The following is a 27,861-nucleotide window of genomic DNA, read 5'->3' on the forward strand; positions in this document are numbered from 1 at the left end:
CTCAAAAGCGTAGCTGTTGTCCCATACATTGTATGGTCAGCCTACCTAACACCAAGCTCTAGGAGTGCTTGTGGCTGCATTTGTATAATCAGGACATGAGGCAGAGATGGAATTCCTACATTAGTTCAATTATTCTCCATAAATAATTAATTATTCTCCATAAAGGAATTCCTGTGACAGAGACCAAATGGCCTGCAAGCCTGAGGTATTTATTATCTGGCCTTTAACAGGAGAAGTTTGCCAGATAAATGGAGGACATACTACAAATACGTTTAATGAAAAAAAAGTAAAATATGTATTCCTAATACATTGCTTTGGAAGAAAATATTGACTATCTGGTCATATAACTGAAGTAACAGTGACACTGAGATAAATGAGATAATTCTAATGATTATCACCTAAGGAAACACGGGCAGGAAATAAAGGACCAGGTCAAACTAACATCCTAGTATTTTTAAATGAATACTAAAAAAGATTTTTAAGACATTGAATTGGGGCGCCTGGGTGGCTCAGTTGGTTAAGCGTCTGACTTCAGCTCAGGTCATGGTCTCACAGTTCGTGGGTTCGAGCCCCACATCAGGCTCTGTGCTGACAGCTCAGAGCCTGGAGCCTGTTTTGGATTCTGTCTCCCTCTCTCTCTGCCCCTCCCCCACTTGTGCTGTGTCTCCCTCTGTCTCAAAAATAAATAAACAATAAAAAAAAATTTTTTTAAGACATTGAATTGATGGGTCTTGTGATCTGGAAGAAGAAGATGAAGATTCAGGTCTAGATATCCATTCTGTGTATGTTTGTATAGCTTTTGCCATAAATATTTTTTTATCAGGCTTAAAGGGGTGTGCTCTGAAATACTGTCAGTTTCATTAAAAGCAAATCTGAAGGAGAAAAAACTACGTATCCAAGAATATTTCTGTTAACATAAGGTGACACTAACTGTATTTTATGAAGCAGAAAATTGCTTCACACCCAAATTCTTAAAATCCTTCTTTTTTTGCTGCCTTTAATAAGACATAGAACATTTGTACACATGAGCTGCATAAAACTCTAATAGAATTAGCATTTAGTAATTTGATATTTTATATGCCTGGCAAATCTGATGTAGAATAAAGCAAGGAAATAAGGAAGCAGCACACTGTTTTATGACTGGAATCATTCCCTAAAGTGGAATGAATTTACTAATACATTGTTGGTAATCTAGAAGGACCAAGTGCAATCTTAGAAACAGACCTTTCCAGGTGAGCTCACAGATTTATAATGAGGAGAGAATAAAAAATTTTAAAAGAAAACAAAGTTCTATATGCTAAAAGCCTCTGCTTAACATATACATAGTATTTTATATAACATATATATATACATACATCTTTCAAAATTCTCTCACATGTACTTTTTTTCACATGTACTTTTAAAATAATAAGAAAACCCATCTTGTATAATATTGTGGCAAAGCCTAGAAGTATTCAAGTGTTTCCACCAAAATCAATTTACTTTTACTTGGAATAATCACACTTAAGACTTTAGAGGATGATACCGAATTTACCATGAGCTGAATATACGAATGGAGAAATATAATGTTCTTTAACCAAAATAAATAGATGAAATGGAACAATGACACTTTTCAAGGTTGACTGATTAATATAAAGTAATGAATTTGGACCACTACAGGTGCATAAAAGCTATTCTAATTTAGCTCAGATCCTGGAAAAGTTATCTCACAAATATAATGTTTTTTGAAGAGTAAAAGTGCATTATCCAAAAATCATTAAACAAATACCTTTTAAGAAACAGTGTTCTGCTGGTCATTATAAGACTCACTCAGGCACTATCATCTGATATTATGATGCCTTAAATTACATCTTTTAGAGGCATACAGAGAGAAAAAGAAAAAAAATTGCTTCTCTGGAGTTCCTGTCAATGTTATGTTATCATATTTTACATGAGCTCACAGTACTTGTCTGAAAGATTTAATTACATTGTAAAATTCAGTGATAACAAGCCTAGATTAATTAATGGGGTGAGGTATACAAATGATTAAATAAAATTATTTTCAACCTTTTTCTTCTCAAGCAGGAGAAACATTTTTGAAAAATGAAACTCCCAATACAAAACAGATTAAATTATATCTGGTAGGGGTTTCACAGCCGTGCCTTCCCAACTCCTTCTCACCCGTGACATCAGACAGTGCAGCCCTCTGCAACACTGAACCCTGGACTCTGAGCAGAACTTGAAAATCTGTGATTAATGCAGGTTTTCCTACTTAGAAATGCTAACCTTCCTAATGCAACCGTCCTTTCTACAGGTCGTTTGCAAGGACCCAAATCCACTGTGATTAGAAACACTTTATCTCTTATGCAATGAAAGAGAGAGAGAGAATATGAGAGAGAGAAGGGCATGTATTTGGATCAGTTTATTGGTTACTCTTTCTGAAGAAATGGTGACAAACAGAATGGTCTCTTGTATCTGTTATAGTCCTTTCCTAAGTGTTTATGGTTCAGAACGGGGGTAAAGTTCATGCTATGGTTCTGAGAAAGTAGAAATACCACCTTTATCCCACCTCTCTGCAAATTTTAGCATCCTAAGTAAAATTCTGAAGCTATTTATATATCAAAAGTTAAATTAGGATAAAGACCTTTTTTTCTTTCATTCTTTTTTTTTTTAATGAGTCAATTGGCTCATCAATGGGATTTCTAGTTCCTTGCCAGAGTCTAATTTTGCTATCTTGCCAGAACATGGGTGACTTGATTCATGCATCGTTGATGTTCCTAAGGAAGACAGACAACTCTGAAAGACCAGGAGGCCATTAATCTGAGCACCATGGAATAAAAATTTGTTGGCGAAAGGATAGCATTTTACAGAGGCACAGCACGCCTAGGCCCCCAAGACTTTATGTTCCTTTTCCCGAGCCAACAACAAAGTAAAAGTCACTGCTTTCTGTCCACTTTTATGCATGTGAAAGTGCCATTTAAGTATAACATTTGGTATGAAGTCAAGAAGATTTTTAAAAGGGCGTCAAAAATTGGAATCCTTGAAACATCCAGGAGTTTTATTTGTGACTATTGGCTTCAGTGGCTCACAGCCAGGAGGAGCAAGCTTTTTTTCTTTCCCTCAAGATTCAGCTCTCACTTCTGTTGTACCAAGATAGCAAAGTTGAATGTTTGGCAAGGAATTTTAAATTCTGAAAAAATTCATGCATCCTGAAGGGATTTCTCCTCTTTTTTTTTTTAAGAAGCTAAAAAAGAAGTGGCTAAAGAAGCTGGGTCAGGACTTGGAGAATATCCTATAGATTTTCAGTTATATATTAGATTACAGTGTCTTTTTTTCTTTCCCAATAAACACTTTTGACCAGGGCTAGGTTCCATGGAGGGTAAAAAAAGCATAAAATAGCTTACGTTTTTTAGGCACCTGCTATGTCAAACACCAGAAGAGTGCTTCATCCATATTATCCCATTTAATTCTCGCTGAAACACAAGGAAGGTTGATTTTACAGAAACCAAATCTCTGGGAATTACTTGCCATGGCTCACAGTCAAGGTCAGAGTCAAGCCCTGAAGCCAGTTTTGTGTATGCGGTTCTAAAAGTCGTGCTCTTTCCACTAAATAATATAACCATAACTTTTTGCAGTATTCAAATGCAAGTCATTGTGAGGAGTATTGCCAGGTTAGGGTGAGTACCTGACAGTGTGTGAAAACATGTCAACTATTAACTTGCTCCGACACTGTCGGTAACCTCAACTTTCCTCCCCTGTTTTTCCCCATTATAGCCATTTTAAATGAAACAATGTTGCTGGGGTTTCTTTCTGGCAGTGTTTCAGCACGTTGAAAATGATTAATCAAGTTATTAATTATTAATATTCAAGTCGAGAGACTCCATTGCTCTTAGCTCCAGGATTCGGAAAGAGAGTTTAAGTAAGGCAAAGGAAGTTCTCGTTTCTAATGTGATACAATGTGCTGTGCTCCCAGTTTTTTTGGGATGTGCTAGTATGATGTCCAGATACAAGATGCCAAAGTCGCACATTTAGTTGGGTGGAATATACCATTGTTTTTTTAAATGGAATACGTAATTCTAAAAGCTGTAAAATCATTGATTTCACAGTTGGAAATAATTACCAAGAAATACAATCTTTCTTTTCTAAAATAAAAATCACATGACATCTTATTCGTGCATATGTCATTTGAGGAAACAAATTGAAACTATTTGTCTTAATAGCCTTCCTTCAATTACCATTTCTCAGCCTCAGATTATCATTTATCTTCTTTAAAGAGTGATGGTATTTCCAAAGGAGTTGAAAATCTTTCATAAATAAGGAGCCAAACTGTTAAAACGTGTTTTTGGCCAGACTCAGATTAATTGCCAAAGCCGTATTTAAGATCAATCAATGAAGAAATATTGCCTTCATGGTGCTGGGATAACAAGTTTGATCTTAAATGTCAATAACCCCTGGTAAACTGAAGACTTCATCTTTAACTGTGTAACCTTTACTGGATAACAAATGTGTCATCAGGCAAGGTGCTCTAACCTTGATTGCGCTTCGGAAAAGGAACCAGGCACTTCCCTCAGGAGGCAGCATGGGTTAGATCTCATAGAAGGGAAAACACCAAGGAAACCCCACTGGCTACTCTCCTCTTCAAATCCTAGAGGCTTCTGAAACTGACCATGTGGACAGATGCTCTAGGACTATCGATGTCTGCTTTCATTTAGTAATATGTACTAATCCCAGGGTTTTAAAAAGAGGAATACCTCCAGTAGCCTGCAATTTCCACCCCGCTCAGAAAGTTGACCCATTTAACTCTACACATTTAACCCTAAGATACCCTTTGGGTTTTAGCGGATTTTGTCATTCTTCAGTAAAAGCATTACTTTTAAACTTTCCAAAATTATGACGTATATTGCTTTGTATCTCTAATGAGGGTTGTTATGAGTCTCGGCCATTTACTAATTCTTCTGTAATCCGGTGGCTGCCTTTTTTTTTTGCCTCTTAATCAAGCTACAAGTTGACTTCTCATTTTACTTTGCAGTTCTATGGGAAACACACAAAGCAGGAAGCAATTTACGATTTGACAGTCTCCCAAAGCTTCACTTTCTAGCGTACTAACTTCTCCTTGCCTCTTCAACTGCACAGTGCATTGTTGATTAGAAGTGGTGAGAGTAACCATTTTGTATTGTTTCTGATCTTGAGAAGAAAGCATTCAGGCTTTCATCATTATGTGTGATGTTAGCTATAGATTATTCATAGATATGCTGTACTATTTAGGAGTACAGAATTTTAGAACGCAAGAATCAAAACCCACAGAATTAAAATAATGAAAACATAGCCAAATAATAAATTTATTCCATAGTTCAAAGATATATATTAATGCTATTAATAGCGCTAGTAGCAAAAATCATTTGCTCATCTTGGAAAATGATGGGAAAAATATTTGATAAAATCCAACATTTCTTTCCTAAGTAAAAAAACAGACCGACATAGAAGGATGAGTATTAATACAATAATAAATATTATAAAATAGGGAAAATAAATGAATATACTGTTCAAAAATTTAGAAATACATATAGCCAGTAAACATGTTTTAAAAGTTTATCCTCACCTGTAATGGAAGAAATGCTCACTAAAGTAAGATATATCATTTTTAATTTATCAAATTGCAGAAAGGATGATGATGAATATTGTTATAAGGTTTAAAATGACACGGGTATTCTCATATGTAGGTTGAATAAATTTTTCATAAAGCCATATGATGGAGTATATGCTGTCATTAAAAATAAACTCTCAAGGGATATTTACAGACATGGAAAAATGCCCAGACTCTGTTATTACTGTGGAAAAGCAAGCTATCACATGTTATGATTCCAATTTGATTAATACATAGGTGTAAGTAAATATATATTCAATAAAGACTGGGTGGGAAATAAAATTAATGATAATTTAGCATTGGATAACACCTACTCTGCCACATGTATGAAAGACAAAATTATGGATATTAGATATCAGACAGGACTTGAACCCAGTTTTCCATCTGAAACTCCTCTACAAAACAAAATGTCTGCATTTTGCGGATCGCCGTTCTTATTGGCATTGGATTATGGTTCTGAGCTGCCCCTAATATCAAGAGCTTTTATTAAAGGACAACAAACTCCATATCCTTGCATATTAGAATGATGTAAAATTTCATAATTTGCCTTACAATACTGTCTCTGTAATAGATTACTGTGTAGTTAGATTCATCTGTCATTCCCAGAGCTCTATGCAATGAGTGGTTCAGGCATGAGAATTCTGGAAAATTTTAAGATCAGGTTTCTCAGTTTTAGGAGAAGTGGTTTTAGAAGTGAAATCATCCCTCTCATGCTTGAGGCAATTGGGAACGACAAGAATGACCCATATGGGATATAAAATATGTTTTTTTTACTATTTTTTAATTGAGAATAATTATTATGATCAACATTTTCAATTTTATGACCTAGTTTTCCAATTAAAGTTTTTAGTATTTCAAAATAAAATAATTTCCCCATCTCTTACAGCTCCATACTACCTATCACCTATTTTATCTAATGATAAAGTGTCTTATTAGTTATAACCATATAATTATAAACTGAAATTATAAGCTGAAATGTTTCTGCTTTTTTAAAGCAACTTTCCATGTTTTGAGGCTGGAGGATCATTTTTTACACTTTTGAAGACTGTGGCAAGAAAATTTATTAAATGTACAATTGAATTTTCCATTAAGATAGCACACTCTGTTAAATACACATAAAGCTGCAAGGACCCTTTAAATCATGAGACACCTTGATGAGGCATTTGCTCTAGTTTTCAGATCTTTATTTTACAGATCCTTATTCTTATATAATAATCTAGAACAGAGGCCAGCAAACTACAGAGAGTGGGCCAAATTTGACCCACTTCCTGTTTTTATAAATAAAGTTTTATTGGAACACAGCCACACCCATTCTTTAGGAATTTGTGGATGCTTTTGAGCTACAAGGCAGAGGTAAGCTGGTAAAACAGAAACTGTATATAGCCTGCAAAGCCTAACATATTTACTCTCTGGTGCTTTTTCAAGAGAACATTCGCTGACTCCTGATCTAGAAAGTGACTCCTAACCAAGTCTTAAGATTCTGTGAAGTTTCTTTCCTAAATTCTCTTTTGCAGATGTTTCATCTCAGTGGTGAAAAGGCACATGTTTAACTGTGCAGCAAGAGATGCGCTTCATTCTCAGCCTTTCTGTATACATTCTCACACTTACTCTATTTCCTTCGCCTGAATGTATTAGCCTTGCAAAATGAGTCATATTTCTGAAACCCTTTCTATAGAACTGAGATGAATTAAAGATGAGATTTACACTTTAATCTCTTGATTGGTTACCAAGCCAGGAGAGTATTGTGTGTTTTCTAGGCTGCCTTATTTAATGGGGTTCACTTAACACGGTGCCTGGGTCCTTTGATATCAGCACCCCATTGAAACTGTGTGAAGAATAGTACAATCAATTTGAAGTGCAGGTCTCTATCAATTTGTTTTAGAATTAAGTAACGCTGAGAAGAGAGGAATAACTTGAAAATAAAAACATTGGAAACCCATCATAGTTAGGAGCTCTGACTTTATTGAAATCAATTTTTGAGGAATATTTGCAAAACCACGTCATCTCTATTTATAAATATTGGATAAAGATTTGACCCATGTTTGAGAGCAACTTAGATGTTCTCTCATAAGATTCTGTAATACTAATTCCCAAAGGTGATGATGAAGGACTTTAAGTATACAACACATTTCACATTGATGTGGGACACAGAATTAACTCCTAAACATTTTCCAAAATGCTGACTCTAAAATGAGAATCTCACTTATTCATTTTCAACAGTTGTCGACCTTGCTGCATGTTTACTTCAAAAACATATAGGGGGATTAAAAACAGCTGATATTTGCTAAATGTTGACTGTGTACCAAACACTACTTTTAGCCCGTACGTAACCTCCCTTGCCTCATTTTACAGATGAGGAAACAGGCTTAGATAGGAAAAATAACTTGCCTAAGGTCTCATTCCTGTTTTGTGCCCAAGCCACCACTCTAACTCAAGCAGTTTGACTCCAACCCCTCTTTGACCCATGTACCCCTGAAGTCTAAAATAAACAGGGGCGCCTGGGTGGCTCAGTCGGTTAAGCGTCCGACTTCAGCTCAGGTCACGATCTCGCGTTCAGTGAGTTCGAGCCCCGCGTCGGGCTCTGGGCTGATGGCTCAGAGCCTGGAGCCTGTTTCCGATTCTGTGTCTCCCTCTCTCTCTGCCCCTCCCCCGTTCATGCTCTGTCTCTCTCTGTCCCAAAAATAAATAAACGTTGAAAAAAAATTTTTTTAAATAAACTAAAAGCAGCCAACTGGAGTGTAAGAATAGACACTAGCTCTCGATTTTTGGGGAGGGCCCTGAGAAAGCGTTGCTAACTCTTCTGAGTGGGAAAAAAGGAGATGCTTCTTAGAAGAGATAAGCTAAAGTTGAATTGGATTTACTAACTAGAGACAAAGAAGGTATTCCAGACATAAGTAATAACATGTTCAAAGGCAGAGCGATGAAAGAACACAGCACATTCAGGCAGGGGCACCAAGGGGCATGAGAACAAGTTGTAGAGGATGGGCGGGAGGGTATGAAAGGGCCTGCCATATCAACATTTCATACAGGAAGTCCACGGTTGTGAAATTTCAGTGTAGTAAGCATCACCCGGGGTGCTCATTTGCAATGAAAATTGCTGGACCCAAACTGCCAGAGAATCTTATTCTGCTACATTGAGGAATTTGCTTTCAACAGGAATTCCAGGTGATTCCAGGGTAGGAGAGAGCCTCTTTGCGAACACTGTTAAGAATGTCAGGAAATCAATACGCTGGAGCATGATATGGTTAATATCATTGGATTTTAGAAAAAACAACGCAGCGGCTCAGTGGAGAGAGGAAGGTGTTCTTAAAAGGGATATTTAGGTTTTGGGCTTTTTTTTAAGAATTCAAAGATAATGTAAGGGTGGTTTTCTTAGTGATTTGTAACAAACACACACATGCCCACATACACATATAATATACCCTTTTGCTTATATAATTGCTTGTGGATGCAATATAGATTACTATTTTGTAATAGTAATTACTATTTTCTAATAGTAATTACTATTACTTGATTTATTAAATCAAGCAAAATGCAGTGTTCCTGTACTTTTCCTGGGATTAATTTAACAATTTAAAGGACTACTTACTTAAGATGAAATTTCAGTTGACCTGTAACTTAAGATCTGGTAGTGCCTAGTTAATATATAAGGTAAAAGTTATTAATTCCCACTGGCTTTGAATACATCTAGAATAGGTAAGTGAATACATTTTAAAAATTATCTATTCCATTTGCTTACTTATAGCTCTCCAAATGGCTTGTGATCAGGTGACTCCCAAAATATATTTTTTTAGAAAATCAATAATCCCCATTCCAAAAGAGAATGTCAATATGCGTTTCAATATTTAAACAAACGTGAAAGAAAAAAGGAGAAGAAGGACAGTCATCTAATTCGTCTGGAATTAAACAGACTCCAAATGTCAAATCTCTTTGGGTAACCGGAGATGGCCTTGACCAACAAGGGATTCTCAAACTTGGGATGGCAGATCACACACTGATGTTTATTCCACACTTAAGCTTATTCAACACAGATGGTAGGCATAAAATAGCTGAGCTCTAATGGATCGTGTCTGGGCAAAATGATAGATATGGTCTTCTTTGTTGACAGAGATGTTTTCACATTCCACTTGAATTAAATTATGCTCATCCATGCCATGGTACATAATCTCTGGCAAGGATTCTTAGAAAAAGTCATCATGTGAACTCATCGCAAAGCAAGTGAAAAAAAAAGTTGCAGAATAGTACTATAAGAAAATATGACAAAAGTTGAATGCTGTCCATTTATTTTGAAAAATGTATAAGTGTGTATGTTAATATTTACCAATAGGGATTCATATATATTATATATAAATGTATACATAGATACTGAAATTCAGGGGTTATGCAAATCCTTAATTTTAACAGACTAGCAAAAATACTTTGAATTTCTAATATGAAAAGAAATTATGTTTTAGATATACTAGGTATGATTTTATATGATACCAATCCTAGCTTTCAAATGTTCACAATCAAGTTTGGTAAATAATACATAAGCACATGAAATTTTATATAAAGGGGAAAAGTTAAATAATAAAAGTAAAATGTGATCACAGCAATTTTGAAGCTTTATCAGAATGGGCACCAGATAGTAATTTCTGGGTCTTAAAAAAAACAAATGGACAAAGAGTGCAGAAAATCATTCCAGTCGAGGAAGACAGTAGGAGTGAACAAAATCTTATTAACCCAGTGCTTGCTGAAATCGACCTTTTAGAGAAGACCTAATTGGAGTGTTTTTAGGAGTTGCCAAGAACATATTCAGGTCCACTGATTCAATGGAAGGACTCACAAAACTCTGAAGAGCTGTTATATTCAAGGTTCCCATTTGTTATAACAAAAGGATACAGATTAAAATCAATACAGGTGAAAGACACATAGGGTAGAGTCCACAAGAGACCAGGGACAAGCTTCTGGTTGCCTTCTCCCAGTGGAGTTGCACAGAAAGCACTTAATTCCCCCAGCAGCAGTTTGTGAAAACACACACCCAAATGTTGCCAACCAAGAAAGCCTACCCATGCTTTGGTGTCAAGGGTTTTTACAGAGGTTGGTCATGCAGGTATGAATTTCTTTGTGACTCTTCTCATCTCTAGTCTCAAGCCCCTCCACGAGGTCATGTTGATACAGCATGGCCCCAGTCTCCAGGTGAATCAAAACAGACACAAATCATATTGTTAGAATAAATTATCTTGCATAATCCAAGACCCACGATATACAAAGACACTCTTATCAGGTGGGATATTCCAAGGGCTTAGAGGTTTTCTCCCAGGAGCCAGACAAGGGCCAGTTCTTTCTTTGGAATGTGAGGGTTTCAACACCCCAAACCTGCTGAGTTAATCCTTTACTGCACAGTAGAGAGTTTGCATGACTGTGGGTTTTAAATTTAAAAAAAAAATTTTTAGAGAAAACAGATAAAAAGACCTGAAATCCTAAAAAATGATGCCTGCAAAAAACCTGTGTATAACCATTGGTTTTGATGATGAGAAAAAGAAAATATGAGTGAAAAGAAAACTAACCTCATAGAATAGCAATTGGTTTTACCTTTGCTTGGGACCCAGGTGTCCTGCAGAGAGTAGTGGGCGTCAGTGGAGTAATTTGCTGCCATGAGTGATCCTAACTGCACAACTACCTGAGGAACGAGTCCTTACTCACCACCCTGTAAATACCTCACTGCTACTCCAGTTAACAGTTCTATAGAAGAAAGTTCATGTTAATGCTAAACTGAAAATTGGAGAATTAACTAACTTGCCAATCTTTTTCTTTTAATTTCTGCCCTGCACTCCCCACCCCATATTTTCTTTTCTGCGTCCTCTCCAAAGATGTTCCAGTGGATTTGACCGCCATCGGCAGGACTGGGTGGACAGTGGATGCCCTGAAGAGGTACATGTGCTTTATAACCACAGCATTCCTGAGACCAAGCTGTCCTATAGGGTTGCTACATCTTAATGAAAATGGCATCTAATTTAGCAAAGATATCCAGCAATTGTTGGGTCCTTAATATATGCCACACATTGGGCTTATCTCTTTACATGTATTATCTCGATTGATTCTCCTACCCTTCCTGTGACAAGGGAGCTCCCTTCCTGGGAGCTGTTATTGCCCCCATATTACCAAGGGGAGAAGAGGGAGGGGTGAGGGAAGGGGGTGGGGAGGGAAGCCCTGAGGGAACAGAGTTAGGTGTGTGGCTAGGAAATAGAACCAGAATTTGAATCTCACAAGCAAAAGGCAGTTCTCTTAAACACTTGCAGCTTTTCTAAGATCTCGGAAGCCATCGTTCATCTTTTTTGCTCAAATAACAAAACAAAACCGATGGTATGGAGGAAAAGACTGATTGCAGCAAATTGATGTAATGTAAGTTGGAAATGGTATAACATGGAAACAGTAACTCCAAGGCAAGCCTGATAGAGACAGTGATGCAATGAAACGATTCAAGCAAGTGCATGCAATTGCAGAAACAATTTTATCCTGTTCATAATTTTCTAGTGAATTGCATTTACATTGTCATTTCAGGTCCTATAAAGATATCCTATCAGGTTCACAAAGAAAAGTACTTGTTTTTTCTCCCTGTGTTAAGTGTTAGAGTGTGAATTTTGAATGAAGATTATTAGCAATTATACACGTTTTCTCATTCAGGAAAGCAAATCATGTCAAAGTGCTCTCTTTAAACTGTTAGGGGACCAATGGCTACTAAAGCCTTTCTTAAAAATTAAGGTTTTATAATGATGTCTTATAAATATCCCGAAACAAACATCTTTGAGAATATACTTGAATTTTAAGTGCCGTATTGCCAACGCAGCTTTCATCAACTCTTTGACATTCATTTGGGGAATTATAGTGATATACACTAATCTATCTATTTCACTTCACTTATGGAACAACATCATTCAAAATGAAAATAGATTCCTGGAGCCATGGTTGTATTTTCCAATTGATGTTTCTTTCATGTAATCACATTTGCCTCCATGAAAACATGGCAGTTGAATAGCTGTAGTTGTGCAAAGATCAAAAGTGTAATTCAGGCATCTTACTTTACTTGCCCACCATGAACCAAGGAAATAGGAAGAATCCATCTTATTTTAAACACCCCTGAATATATCCTAAGTATGTTTTGTGGAATGTACTGAGCACTGAAATTACAAAAATTTTAAAAATGACCCCCTATTCCCAAGTATCTCAGAGTCAAGTACATTTTTTAATATCCAGTGTTTCCTTTCAATTATGTAATTAAATTGTCATTTACATTACATTAACTACATACATTTAATTATGGTGAGCAATTCTAACCTTCTTTTACAGGTGAGTAAACAAAGCTACCAACTGCAGTCCATCTTCTGTGCCTAAAACTAGAGTTAAATCTTTCTGATCCTATGAGATAAATTTACTCCATAAGTACAAATCCTAATATGAGCACTTACTATGTACTGTTCTAAGCACCAATAATGTAAAAATGGAAGAAGTGTGTCCAACAGGTAGTTAGACCACTGAACCAAGGACTGCTTTTAGAGAATGACCTGGGTAGAGAGTAACTGTAAGGACATGGTCTTGTTAAGTGACATAAGAGAAGGCTTGCTTGAGGAGGAGATATTCAAGATGATGCCTGAAGGTTAATAGAGCTAAGAAGAGGAGTGGTGAGAGATGAGATTGGCGAGGTCAACAGACCCCCAAGTGTGACAAGTTGAAGGAGTTTAGGCTTTATGCTAAAGGCGAGGGAAGTATGGAGGGTCCTCAAAAAATTAAGAATAGAACTACCATGTGATCCAGCAATTTCACTTCTGGGTATTTATCCAAAGAAAACGGAAACACTAACTCAAAAAGATAATAGCACCCCATGCTCATTGCAGCATTATTTACAATAGCCAAGATATGGAAACAACCTAAGTGTCCATCAGTGGATGAATGGATAAAGAAAATGTGGCATATACGTATGAATACACACACACACACACACACACACACACACACACACACACACTGGAATATGATTTAGCCATAAAGAAAGAAGGAAATCTTGCCATCTGTGACAATATGGATGGACCTTGAGGGCATTATGCTAAGTGAAATAAGTCAGAAAAGGCAAATACTGTATGATCTCACTTATATGTGGAATCAAAACAAAACAAAAACCAAAGGAAAAAAAAAACCATCGTGGATAGAAAACAGATTGATGGTTGAGTGGATGAAATTGGAGAAGGGGCCCAAAAGGTACAAACTTCCAGTTATAAAATAAATACACCCTGAGGAAGTCATGTACAGTATGGTGACTTCAGTTAATAATACTCTATTGAGCATTTGAAAATGCCAAGAGAATAAATCTTAAAAATTCTCATCACAACAACAACAAAAGTTTGTAATTATATGTGGCAACAGATGTTAACTAGCCTTATTGTGGTGATCATTTCACAACATATAGAAATATTAAATCATTATGGTCTACACCTGAAACTAATATAATGCTATATGTATATATTATACCTCCATTAAAAAATAATGGCAAGGGAAAGGATTTTAATCAGGCCTTTTTGGAAGAATCACCCTAGCTATGGGGCGAATGATAACTTGAAGCAGGAGGCCGATAAATTGACTGTAGCTATAACCCAGCCAAATATGCTGATGATCTGGCCTAAATCAGTGGGAAGGGTCATGGTGACCACAGCTGGGGTGGTGGAAGGATCCGAAGGTGGTTGGGTGAATGGAAATGAGGACCGTGAACGTGTTTTAAAATTCTTGTTATCCTTTGCTTTTAGAATATCTTTTTAACATTTTATAACATTAATGTACCTTTGAAAAACAGTAAGAAAATGAATACCCAGGATCATGCTACCCAATTTATGAACTAGATTATCCGTGACTAGGAAGCTGGTTGTCTGTTCTGCTCCATTGCATCTGTGCCCTTCCCTATTAAAAATAAATAAAGCTATTTGGAATCTTTAACTTATCACTCAGAATTTTGTTTTATAACACTTATCCCTGCTGGTGCCCATGATGGTGATCTATTCACTTTTATAGCTATATATTCCATGGTATTAATATGTCATTCATCCACTTACCAAATATTTATTGGGTGCCCATGATGTCACGGGCACTTTTTTAGGTACTGGAATGGAATGGTAAGAAAATAGTCTGACAAAACAAAACACCAAATTCTGCCTTCCTGAAGCTTATATTCTCACAATCATGTTTTCTTCACTCAGTCTTATGGACATTTGTTTCAAGATTTTTCCTCTGACAAAAGCGCCTTGTGCGTGTCTCCTAAGTCAAATGTACACAAGTTTCTCTAATATTCCCAAAAGTGGAATCACTGAATGGGAGTCAGACAAATGTTCAAATTTGAAAGATAATGCCAATTTTTTTCCAGTGTGTCCATGTACACGACCAGCACAACGCTGGAACTCTTACAGGTTCCCATTATTTCATGGTCGCTACGATCCTGATTTTGTCGGACTTCTTCATTTTTGCAGATCTACTCGCTATCTAATTTGGTATCTTATTGGGAACTCCATTTGTCTTTCACCAATTATCAGCGAAGTTGAATCTATTTTCATATTCTTTTTGGCTTCTGTGTTTCTTCTTCTGTCTTTCCTCTTCTGTGAAGTTCCTGTTCATGTCTTTTTGTCATTTTTCTATTGAGTAATTATCTTTTTCTTTTTATTCTAGACCATAGGTCTCCATTGATTATATGTAACAGACATAATACATCTGATATATAACCCCCTTATAAAATTATCTTACTAATTTAAAAAATACATATCAAGATTCTTGGTGGCTCTCTACTTAAACAATCTTACCACCTATAAATAAAAGAATTTTGCTTATTACTTTTTATACCTTTTTACTTTATTCCTTTTTTACTTATTCTTTATACCTTTTTACTTATTTCTGCTGTGTTACTGCTCTAGCTAGTATCTCTAGGTATATATATCGTCCCCAGATTTTGGATTCTCTTCATTATTTTATTTAGTTAACATCTATTCTCAATCTAAGGTGTCAAATTAATCAGTCCTTTATTTTATTGTTAGTTTCTGGGTATATGTATCTTGTTTAAAAAGCCCTCTCCTACCAAATTTCATAGTCATTTTTCATGCATTTTTCTCTTAAATATCTTAAAGCTTTATCTTTTTTACATCAAAGTCTTTATTCTATTTGGAATCGGTATCTATGTATGGTATAAAATGGGAATCCAATTTTGTGAGGAGCTTTCCCCTTTATAGATAATTTCAAGCACTGTGTGTTGACTAGTCCTTCCTTTTGGCAATTTCTTGCCAAGCCACCTCTTTCCTAGTTTCTACATAACCAGGGAGTTGGTTTCTGGGCTCTCTTCTTCTAATCCTCAATTTGTCAATACCCTAACTAATGTCACGGTGTATTAATTATCATCATCTTATAGAAATCTTGCTATCTCTAGGACACGTCTTACTATTTCTTCTTCACAAGTATTTTGACTATTAGGGGACTTTTGTTCTTCAAATAAATTTAGACTCAGTATGTCCAGATCTGTAATCAATCAACATGTTAATATGTTGATTGGATTTACATTGAATTATGAATTATAGCACATTTCCAATTTGTGAAAAGTTTTAAAATTTATTTTATTATTGACCTCGAATTATTGATTCAATTATTGTCAGAAAGCATATTCTGTATGATACTGATTCTTTAAAATTGGTTGGAACTTGTTCATGGAATAGTACATGGACAATTTGTACAAATTATCTGCGTGTTCTCTAGAAGAATGTGTGTTTTCTAACCGATCAGGCATCAAGTTTACTAAGTTCTATTCAATCAGACTTTTCTCCATCCTCTTTATTTTTACCTTCTGAACTCTTTGGAGATAGAGTTACCTTCTTATCACTTCCTTACATCTTTTAACCTCTTCTTTTATATCATCTATCTTTTTATTTCTCTGTGTTGCATCCCGGGGAGTTTCTTCAGATCAGTTCGCCAGTTTATTAAATCTGTCTTCATCTTTTTTGATCCACTATTTAACATATCCATTGAAGTAGTTATTGCAAAAAATGTATTTTTCGTTTCTAAAATTTAAATTTTACATTTTATTAAATCTGCCAAGACATTTTTATTGTCTATATTACTAGTTAATTTTTAAACTTTACCTTTCATTCCTTGAAATATTTCATATATGATTTTTTTTTGTCTATCTTCTATTGGATGATCACAATATCTAAAAACTTTCATAGTTTAAATACATTGCTCATTGTTTTTGCTAACTTTGTCAGAGTGTGCTTCTTCTTTTTGTGTTTCTGTTTGTGTCCTTTAGTTAGAATTGCATTTTTATTCGATTTTATTCCATGGGAATCCCTAGGACCTAAATAGATGGTACTTTCTACCAAAGAATGTTTGATGATGAGAACCTGAGAGTTTTAGGGGATATCATATGTCCCTATTTAATATGTGAGGAGAGGTTTAGATTTATCTCCCCCATCTACTGCTGGCACAAGACTTGATCTCCTTGGAGAAATATTTTATTTTTGACATGTTTTGCCCTATAGGCAAATTCTAGTCTTTCACTTTGTCTAATGTATATTACTCCTACTCCATTGCACACAGCTTTTGCTTTATTTTGTTCTGGGGGAGACACAATAGAAAGGTATTCTTGGAGATTTTCTTTGTGTCCTGCAAATCCTAGTAATGCTTTAAAATTCGTACTTTATCCAGAATCTCCTTGTTTTATAGAAGGAAGACCATTTAGAGTCCATAGTCTGCCTTTAGTGGTCTGAGCAAAACAATTCCAGGATGTTACCTTAAATATCAGGGTGTTTACTAATAGTATTCTTTTACAATAGAAACACAGGAGGAGAATAATATGTGGCAAGAAGTCCCATTTCAGTCTTATTGAGTTGGAGATGTCTGTGATATCCACATGCATATGTTAAGTCAATAGATGAATATTTGGGTCAGAAATCCAAGAGAGACATATGTAATGTTGGTATGGATTTATGTAAATTAATATAAAGATGTGAATTGAAATCATGGGTGTGGTGGAAATTGCTAGTGAGAATGCATATAGCAAAGAGATTAGTCAAGAAAGATCCATAAGAACTACCAACACACGACAGGGAGACAGAAGTAAAAGGAAATAAAGGAGTTGTTAGAAACCTATCAGAAGACTGGTGAGGATAAATGTCACAGAACCCTGGGAAGTGGACAGGTGTGCCCCTTGCTATGAGATATCAAGAATATAGACAATTTCATGCATAAGAAGATATTAGGACCACCAGCACGAGAAGTTTCCAGTAAGCTGCATTGAGTAAAAACAAGATTTTTACAAGTGGGGAAAGTGGGAGTCTGCGAAGACCAGGACAGACCAATCTCTCTGGAAAGATGACTGAATGGAAGGGAAAGTGGGGAAATGTCAGGGTGTGTTGTAGAGAAGGAGGACTGAGTTTTTAAAGTAAGATTGGACATGCTTGAGTGTGCTTAAGCTCTAATGGGAACAAGGCAGTGGAAAACTCAAGATTGTAAACATTGAAGAGAAAGGATTGTATTAAATGAGCAAGTTCACAATGCCTGAGAAAAGTGGGCTGAGTTGGGCCACAGTAGAGGTTGAGAGAATAGCTATAAATACTGAGCCTCTTCCATTATAACAGAAAGGAAGAGGGGTAGGTCAGTACAGATTCAAGCAAGAATGCTGATTTGTAAAGAAATGTAGAGAATTCTTGCTTATGATTCCTATCAAAGAAATAAAAGGTGAGCCCATGGAGTAAGATTGGGACTGGCATTATAGTTTTTGGTAGAGTGGAGTGGGTTTGAAATTGATACAGAGGACAATGGGAGAAGAGACCAGCAAAGTAGGACAGAGTTGCCAGGCAGCACGGAAGGCCTACTGAGGTGGTGGGAGGTAAATTTATGGAGCTCGCAGTCAGAGGCTGTGTGATCGTTCTCCAGCTGCTCATGGCTTTGTTGCAGGCAAGGAAAAGGCAGGTTTTTTACTCCATTTAGTATTGGGGTTTTTCTGAAAGGATGCTGTGGGAAAACAGACAAAACGGGGCAAGATAAATGAAGAAATTGAAAAGAGAGGTTGAAGTGATGCAAAAATAGGAGACTGGACTTTGTGCATAGTCAAAGGAGAAGCAGAATCTGAGTGAGCACATACATGGAGAGATTGGAAAGAGGACAACTGGATCTATGATCTCAAAACACAAACATCTCCAACTGCAGATGAGGGCCAGACTGTGGGGGCAAGAACTGATGTGGAGCTAGCAAGGAGATCATTAGGTCACTGGGGCTGAGAAGATGTGGGAACCAACAGTCGAAGATTGAATGACCCCTCGGATATTGGGAATTGCAATGGAGAAGAAATCTGTATCTCACCCTTTGTAAAAGAGGAAGCCATCTCAGGAACTCTTGCTGAACTAGTAATAAGTGCCTTGTATTTCATTAATGACAAGAGAAGTTTAAGAAAGGAATTTATTTAATAATAATTTTCTAAAGTGGGGTGAGTACCACCCATGTGCAGACTGATTATCTTCTACCTGAGACCCTACCAGAGGGATGACGTCCTTTGGAGAACAAAGAGGTTGAGAGAGAAACACCAGATTCTAAACCATAAAAGTTTGGGTGGTGGAAATTGTTGCTGGTGAATGTTATAGGATTTATTTTTGTGGGCTATAAATAAAAATAAAATATATATCTTTTCCTGGTGTCTTCAGTCTAGCTCTGCTAGGGAGAAATAGGCTAAGTGATTACATGAGGGCCATCCAATCTTTTGTTTGGGTGATTTTGAATATTTTGTAATAGAAAACAAAAAAATTAAATACTCATTCAATGTATGGTGGATTATTTTTGAAACAATAAGGGAATATGGAGCACTTTACCAAATTTTTAGAACTTGGCATTATTGGTTTGAAGCGCCTTCTTCACATACCCAAGCATGTTTTAATTCTTATCTGTATGAACATGTTTTTCTTCTTGTATGAACTTCTTCCTCATGACATCATGTCTTTTATATAGAGATTGATGTAAGATTTAGGGCAATATAAATAGTAGTATGAAAGATTAAGAACAGAAGTGATGAAATCCAAATATCTGAAGATGGAAATGCTTTGTTACATCCAATTTTTTCTCATCTTTTATATACTTTGTAAATTATTAAAATCTATAAATATTGTTCTCTATAAAAATAACTTATTCCTCATCTTGATATGAAAGCCCTTAATGCTTCACAGCCCAACTTCTTTGATGTAATTTTCTAAACACATGTGTGATCACTCTTAAATTGTTTTCCTATTTGTTTCTCTTATCAGTCAAAAGAGAAGATGTGTGAGAACACAGAGCCAATGGAAAGTTCTTCTCAAACCACCACAACTATACAAGCAACAACCACAAAATTCAGGGTCTTAACAACCACCAGAAGAGCAGCGACATCCCAGCTGCCCACCAGTCTGCCCACAGAAGGTGCTCTAGATATTTTTGCTTTTTTCTGAAGGAGGGGAAAGTCACTGTATTGACATGTACTGGAGTAGCTCTCTAGAGAGAAAGTTATCTTTTGGCAAACTCAATTTCTAAAGGACTTCTAAAGGGGAAAAGACAAAATTACTACAGAAGAAAAGTATGTGCTGGGATTCTTGTAACGTATGGCTCCTTTTCTTAAGACTTAGATTTCATTAGTGATCTCGGCTACTTGTCCTCAATAGAAAAGAAATACAGACTTCCTTTTATATTGGTAAATTTTGTCGTAACTGAATTCAACATTTCAGTCACAGGAGAGAAAGGCAAAATGCATATAAAATGTCCAGTGATTTCAGATTCTGAAAATAGATAATTCTATTTGTATGCAATTCTAATATTTACCTGAATACAGTCAGTAAAATATGTTGGTCTATAATCTGTAGAGGGACACTGTGTATGTCACAGAAATTGTCTTTGAAAAACATTTCCTCTGTCAGGGAAGACAAAACTACAAGAGAATATTGATGCGTGGGACAACTCATTGAGGGAAGAAGGTATATTAGCCAAAATATAACCACTTACTCTAAATGACGCCACTAGGGAGAAATGTGAGACCAGTTGGCCAAGAGTAGGCTCTGATGGAGAAAAAATAGTCTTACTTATTTATGGTCATAAACCTGGCTTTCGTTTGAATAATAAATTAAACTTGACACTTTTACTTTTAATTGAAATTTAATTGGATATTAAAAGTTAACTAGAGTAAAGTGATAAAATGAGATGAGGAAGCTGCTAAATCATTTTATTGCTTTTGAAACCAGTGCTGCATTTTAATACATATTATTTTGGATTGTTATATAGCCTGTGAAGTATTTTTGAGGTTTGAATCCTCCTCTGAGAAAGCATTAGGAGACAATGACTGATCATCATATTTATGCCCCACTAAAATTTTTTTTGTTACAATAACTTTGAATTTCTCTTCCAGATGATACCAAGATAGCACTACATCTAAAAGATAATGGAGGTAGGAATTGATACTTTTCTTTTATAAATATTTTCAGATGCTAAGTCATTTCATTCATTTATATATGAGAAAGGATTGGTGGGCTTCTAATACACAGTGAGATTATATTTCACTCCCTGTTGGTATTTAACATGGGGAGAATTCAATGGGTGGTTTGAAAATTGAAATGGTTTCAATGGTGAATGCAATTCTAATCCTCATATTTGCCTATAAAACTATAGGATACCAATGACCAATTATAACGTGAAAACTTATCCACACACCTTGCTCTCCTTTTTCGTGTACTGTTCCTTGGTTTAATTGTGTATTGAGTATCTACACAGAGCAGGTATTGGGTTCAAATGTTTTCTTTTTTTTTTTCTCTAAGTTAACTACTCAACATTCTTTAGAAATAAAATTAAGAATTAGACCAATATGGAAATATATTTTATAGGCCCTTTTGTCTCTTATGTCAAGCAGGGGACAAAAATTAAACATGCAAAAAAGAACTTTTAAGTAGTTGCATACTTCAGGTTTTTCTAAGACAATTTTTAGAGAAACCTATATTGATACTTAAAAATTTGAGGAAGAAAAGTTTTACCAAAATAAGATTGTGAAAGATATTGCCTAAAATTTTTAAAAACAGTTCTTTTTCTATTAAACTATATTAGCTCAGATATGCTTCTCTATCATAGTTTGCTGGATCTTGATAAAAGAGATTTTTTTATCAGCAACTGTTTATTCAACTCAGGAAGTGCGGGGGTGGGGGGGGGGAGGGGGGAAGGTGGGGCCTCTTCTTAGCAGCCTCTTTCATGTAAATGTGGCCCTACTGTGACATTGATCTAGACACAGTTTTACTTTTGCAGCCCCAGCTGATTTTGTAAGTCAAAATCCAATGTATACATTCTTAGGGATTTTTTTTAAGTAATTGTAGAGATTAGTTTCTAAATTAGTCCAGGTTAAGTAACAAAAATACATCTATGTTTTCTTAGGTCACTGTATGATAAGATACATACTGTATGCATCTTTAATTTCATATCAATCCATTTGAAAGATAAGCTGCTTAGCCTCTTCATATATATCATTATTACATCAATTCTCCATTGTCTTGTGTCTGTATAATAGTGTTTTATTTCATTCATTTCTTACTTATCATAGTATTAATGCTATAAGTGGATAGCTTTACAGATGACCATTTGCCTGTATATACTTGCTAGAAATAAATTAAAATCTCAGCACTTTAAGGGCCTTTAGCAATCCCCCAGTTGAGAATTACTCAGAACAGGATGCTGTTTAGTTTCATGTGAACATAAGTCCTAAATTTGGTGTTATGTTATTTTGAGGGAGGGAAGTGGGAGATAAATGAGTTGGAGGAGGAGTCGCCAAGAGGCTTCTGTTGTATTTGTTGCATTTAATTATTAATTTGGGTAGTAGTTTCATGTGTGTTTATTATATTATTTCTATGCTGTCTCTTTTCTTTTTAATATTCTAATTATTTAGAATAAATATTCTGTAGTGCTAACAGAAAAAAAAATCCTGTGATCAAATAGGTATGAGATACTCTGGGTGAAAGAAAATGAAAGAGGTTTCTTTGCTAGAGAGCTGTTCAAAGCTTTTAATGTTCATTCATTTATTCATTCATTAATTCCTGCCGGATGCCTGCTAATTGGAGGGCATTGTCACAGGCTTGGATCCATGATAAGTGAATGAGATTTAGCTAAATTCCCTGCTTTCGGGGAGCATGTATTCTAAAGAAATTTCAAGATGGCAATAAAGATTTAGTATCTGGCATTTCTCCATTATTTGGTCATAAAACCTTTTTATAAGTTGCATCTCATGGACTTAATGCTTTGCAAAATACACTTTGGGAAGTAGTTCCCTAGAATCTTACCAATTATCCTAAGGAAAATCTTTAGTTTTGTTGAATGCATCAAGGAATCATAAAACTTTGAAGATTTTCTTAAAGCAGTGCATTAGAATACCTTATAATATTGAGAAACCAAGTGGAGTAAATTCCTGATGTAAATGTAAATTCCTGATGTAAATGTAAATGTAAATGATGTAAATGTAAATGTTTTTTTTTCTTTTCTGTCATACTGGAGAAGTTGACTGATGGATTTTCAGATGATATTTAGATCATTAATATGCAGCCATGAATCCATCAGGACTCCAAAATATCACAATAAGACTTAAACTGTGTCTATATACTGGAATTCTTTCCATGTCTAGGATTGTTTATAGGGCACTTTTTCTTAAAGTACATTTGGAGCAGACCAACCTGGCCAGTATTAAGATAAATGTTCCTTCAAAGCGGTGCTTAAGGGAAATTACACATTACTTTTTATAGCACCTTCATCAAGATAGCATACTTATCATTGTTTTTATCTAACAGAATTTGAAGATGCAGGAAAGATTGCCATTTTAAATCTAACTTGATTAGTTGATTAAACATATTGAGAATAGAATTCAGAATTGTCCAGCCCCTCCACATCCAGGTTAACATTTTTGCAAAATGGAGGTAATAATGAAAAAGGATGCCTAATTTAAGTGTTTCCTCACATTTGTTAATTTTTTTAATGCAAGCTAATAAATTTTTATAAATTGCTATATATTGTTGCAAAGAAATTTAGCTCATTTTATTTCTTGATTTAATTTAATTGGCTGGTTTTAAGAAGCATTTTAATTTAGAGATCTGTAGTTTTTGATGAAAAAGGGTGACATTTTTCAAAATAGTCAATATGTAGCTAGAAGCCAATGATACTGGCTTTAGATATTGGATTACTTTGGCTGAGTCTTTCTGGGACATTTCTGTGGGTTAAAATAGTTGATTTTCTAGTGGAATCCACAGCTGACATGATTATACATTCACTTTCCAGGAGATTTTCCTTCATCTTTGATATGAAAGTATAAAATACTTCTGAGCAGCTGGACACCAAAGGCACACAACAGGGTTTCTCATTCACAGGACCCAAACTGAGTTACAGTCTGCTAAATCACTCTTGATGAATCTTCAATTGTGAATTGAGTTTCCTGCTACATTTAGAGTAAGACTAGGAAGAGCTTCTGGAAGTTTCAAGATAGTTTTGGGTTTAGGAAAGTTTTATTAGCCTTATGGGTTGAGTGGAAATTCTAAGACCTAAGAATAATTTGGAGAAAAGAACGTGTAAACAAACCTAAACTAAGAAAATGGTATCTAATGAGTATAGGCCTCCTTAGTAAGGTGTATAACATTGATTGACCATTGTAAGTGATAGAATACAAAAACTCAGAAGAGCGAGTATAAACATGACCTTTTATCTCCAACTATACAACGATCTCCAAATAGTTGGGAGGAGGAGGAGAAGAAAAAGAAGAGGAAAAAGAAATATTTGTTGAGTGTTTACTATGTTCCTGGCCCCATTCTACATGCTGTCATTTATTACTTCGTATAATTCACACAACACCCCTCTGAGTTGTTCCTATTATTATCTTCATTTTTTAGCTGAGAAAACAAAGGTACAGAAAGGTTATATGGCCAGTACATGGCAGACCTGGGGTATGAGTCTTTTGGGACTTAATACAGCCTCTCAGTATGGCTGTTCTCTTACAGTCAAACTTCGAACAGGAAATGCCACTCTAAAGTATTTCGCTTACTCCTACTGTATTGTTTTCCCTTTTCTCTAACAACTGATGATACTTGTAAGTATTTGGAAATGGAATTTATTTTCTTTTCCCATGTAATTATGCAGTAGTTTCCATCTTATCCTTTCTATGAAAATCACAACACATCAATTTTCCTGTGTCATTGAGGAGTGTCTGAATCACTGGCATGCATTCTCCAAACTACAGGGCTACGCTGTGTTTATGTTCAAAATCTAATTTAAAATCCTTTCAGCCTTCTTGGTTTCTCCAGAAATTCAGGTTTAATTCACCATCAAGGGGTTTCTAGGATGTATTTTTTAAATGTATGTATTTCTGTGGATAGTGGTTATAAGCATTTAAAATCATGTCTTTGGGTTTTCAAATCCTGGCAAAAGCTTATTAGAGGAGTACATTTCAAAGGAATGACCTAGCTATATATTAGAGTAGGTACAACTATTAAATGCCTTCTTTGGCATTTGACTAGGTTGCTTCCAAATGACACTCACCACCTAAATAGAAATGTAAATGTCTTCAAGATGCGAACTGGATAAAATTATATCCAGCGCTGAAAAGAGTTTGCAAGTTGAATCAATGGCAGGGTCTCTTAATTAAGAAGGAAAGCCTTCAACCAGATTCAGCTCAGTTTGGCAGATTGAATCATGCCATTCTGCTACACTGCAGATGTTAAAATTATTGTAAGCTCTAAAATCCTGTGATTTGATTTTATTATTTAAAATGTGCTGACTGAGGGGTGCCTGGGTGACTCAGCCAGTTAAGCATCCCACTCTTGGTTTTGGCTCAGGCCATGATACAGTAGCTTGCTGGGTTTGAGCCCTGCATCAGTCTCTGCACTGGCAAGGTGGAGTCGGTTTGGGATTCTCTCTCTCTCTCTCTCTCTCTCTCTCTCTCTCTCTCTCTCCCTCTCACCCTCTCTCTCTCTGCCCCTCCCCCGCTCTCACTATCTCTTTCGAAATATCCAAATAAACTTTAGACAATAAATAAATAAAAATAAAATTTGTTGACTGAGATTTCTCCAAGTACTAAGACTGCATTTGTCCTTGGCTCCTCTAAATGTTCTTCTTTTTGATAGAGTGTCTTTTTAAAAACATATTTGAATATAAGTGTTTAGCTGCTAATAGCTTTTAAAGTAACAGCACTCCAGAGAGCACTGTTGTGTTACGCAGGTGGTACCATGCTTCTCATTTCTTCTTATTGCCGGGCATTTTACTAAACCTGGATCCTGAAAGGCTGCATCCTTGAGTCAGAAAGGTGGTGTCACCCATCAGAGATGCCGAAATAGCTACATTAAGTGGTTTGCAGAACATGATCAACATGATCAAGTTAATTCTGAGGTACGAATCTGCCAAGTGGTTGATTTCACAAAGCTAGGACAGATACACTTTGAATGAACTACTATGGAATGGCTGGTCTAAATTCTGATTTGGTCGTGTTACTTTCTTATTTCTGAACACACCCCAAGACTTTTCAGCCAAAGATAAAGTGTTACAACATTATTCTGACTTTTCCACTAGAATACTTCTAAGGTTATATTTTTATTACCTAGTCTCTAGTGACAGATCAAGTGTCTAGTGTTTCATTTATCATTCAGTCGAATTGTTTTTTGACTTTAATACATAAATCATCAAAGTAGCATATCTTTCATTTCTCTCCCCTCCTTCCCTTGCTATTTTTTTCACCTACTTCTTTCACATAGATCACAGTCTCATAAGCAAAGGGAAACTTATTTCCTCTTGACGGGCTATTGAATATCTATCACTTTCTGTCTCTACAACTGTAAAGTATCTTGACATTTGGTTTTATCTTTTGCTTCGTTTGGCTACTTTCCATGGTAGCACTAATTCTATTCTAAGTATATGTATGCCATAATAGTGAACATTTCTTATACTTCAGAATGGTATTTTGCATATCCCCTAGAATTAAGAGTTGCTTTCGTAAAATTTTATCCAGAGTAGTGGCTCTCAACTTCTTCTGTACCTTGGAATTATCTGATTATTCTCATCTGATTTTATTATTCCAGCTTATAAAAACCCCAGTGGTCACACTGTTCTTCACACCAATTAAATCTGAACCTCTGGAGCTGATTCAGGCATCAATATTTTTTTAAAGAGACTCTTAAATACTGAGAACAAACTGAGGGTTGATGGGGGGTGGGGGAGAGGGGGAAAGTGGGTGATGGGCATTGAGGAGGGCACTTGTTGGGATGAGCACTGGGTGTTGTATGGAAACCAGTTTGACAGTAAATTATGGGGTTGTGGGGAACAATGGGAAAGGAGTGAACCTGAGGCCAGGAAAACTACTTAGGAGATTGTACTAGTAATCCATAAAAGAAATGCTGAGAAGCCAAAGTAGTGGCTGACGGTAGGAATAAAGAAGAGAAAATGGGCATGAGAAACACTTTGAATGAAGTAAAGCTACATAACTAATACCCGATTGGATGTGTGACTTATGTGATACAAAGTGACTAAGATAGCTCCCAGGACTTGAGCTTAGTTATCTGGGTGGGTGACGGTGCTGTTTAATGGGGGATACCAGAAGAGGACGGGTTGTGGGGGGGCAATGAATTGAATTTGAGCTTATTGATTTTGACATATCTGTGGAACATCCAAATGAAGATATATAATGGGCGTTCCTCTCTGCAAATCTGAAATTCGCTTGAGAAGTACAAGCAAAAGATATAAATTTAGGCATCATCATCATAGAAATGACAGTTGAAGTTATGAGAGTGAATGAGATCACAGAAGGATGCTATAAAAATGAAAAGGGCACAGTACAGAAAGGAGAACACAAGGTTTTGTGAAGAAAACTGCAAAGACAGATAAAGAGATAGCAAGAAAACCAATAGAATTTGCTATCATAAAACCAAAGAGAAGGAAATTTCAAGGAGGAAGTAGTGAATTATGTTGATGCTCTAGACAGGCCAAATTAAAAAAAAGAAGAAGAAGAAGACAAAAAAAGAAAAAGAAAAAAGAACAGAAAAGTGACCATTAGTTTAAGTAATATGTTAACATTGGTTGAGCAGTTCTACAGTCCACAGTTACGCATTCCCCAGATAGATTTTGAGAAGTCTATGAATTAAGAAATTGAAGTCAGCAAGGACAAGCTACTTATCAAGAAGTTTTAATGAAAAAGAAAGTAGAGACTTCTTTTGTTAATTATGTTG

At 35.7% G+C, this 27,861-nt stretch overlaps 1 protein-coding gene across 2 annotated transcripts in view; it reads left to right on the forward strand.

Annotated features, from left to right (window-relative positions):
• Window positions 1-27,861, forward strand: part of PLXDC2 (plexin domain containing 2) — a 445,690-nt gene that overhangs the window by 364,555 nt on the left and 53,274 nt on the right. For both annotated transcript variants that reach the window (XM_047865279.1, XM_047865278.1), the window contains 3 exons: window positions 11,476-11,536; window positions 19,915-20,065; window positions 21,042-21,080. In XM_047865279.1, coding sequence (XP_047721235.1) covers window positions 11,476-11,536; window positions 19,915-20,065; window positions 21,042-21,080 — 251 coding nt within the window. The remainder of the gene's footprint in view (window positions 1-11,475; window positions 11,537-19,914; window positions 20,066-21,041; window positions 21,081-27,861) is intronic.

The sequence above is a fragment of the Prionailurus viverrinus genome, chromosome B4 (genome assembly GCF_022837055.1).
Source record: "Prionailurus viverrinus isolate Anna chromosome B4, UM_Priviv_1.0, whole genome shotgun sequence".
Classification (NCBI taxonomy): domain Eukaryota; kingdom Metazoa; phylum Chordata; class Mammalia; order Carnivora; family Felidae; genus Prionailurus; species Prionailurus viverrinus.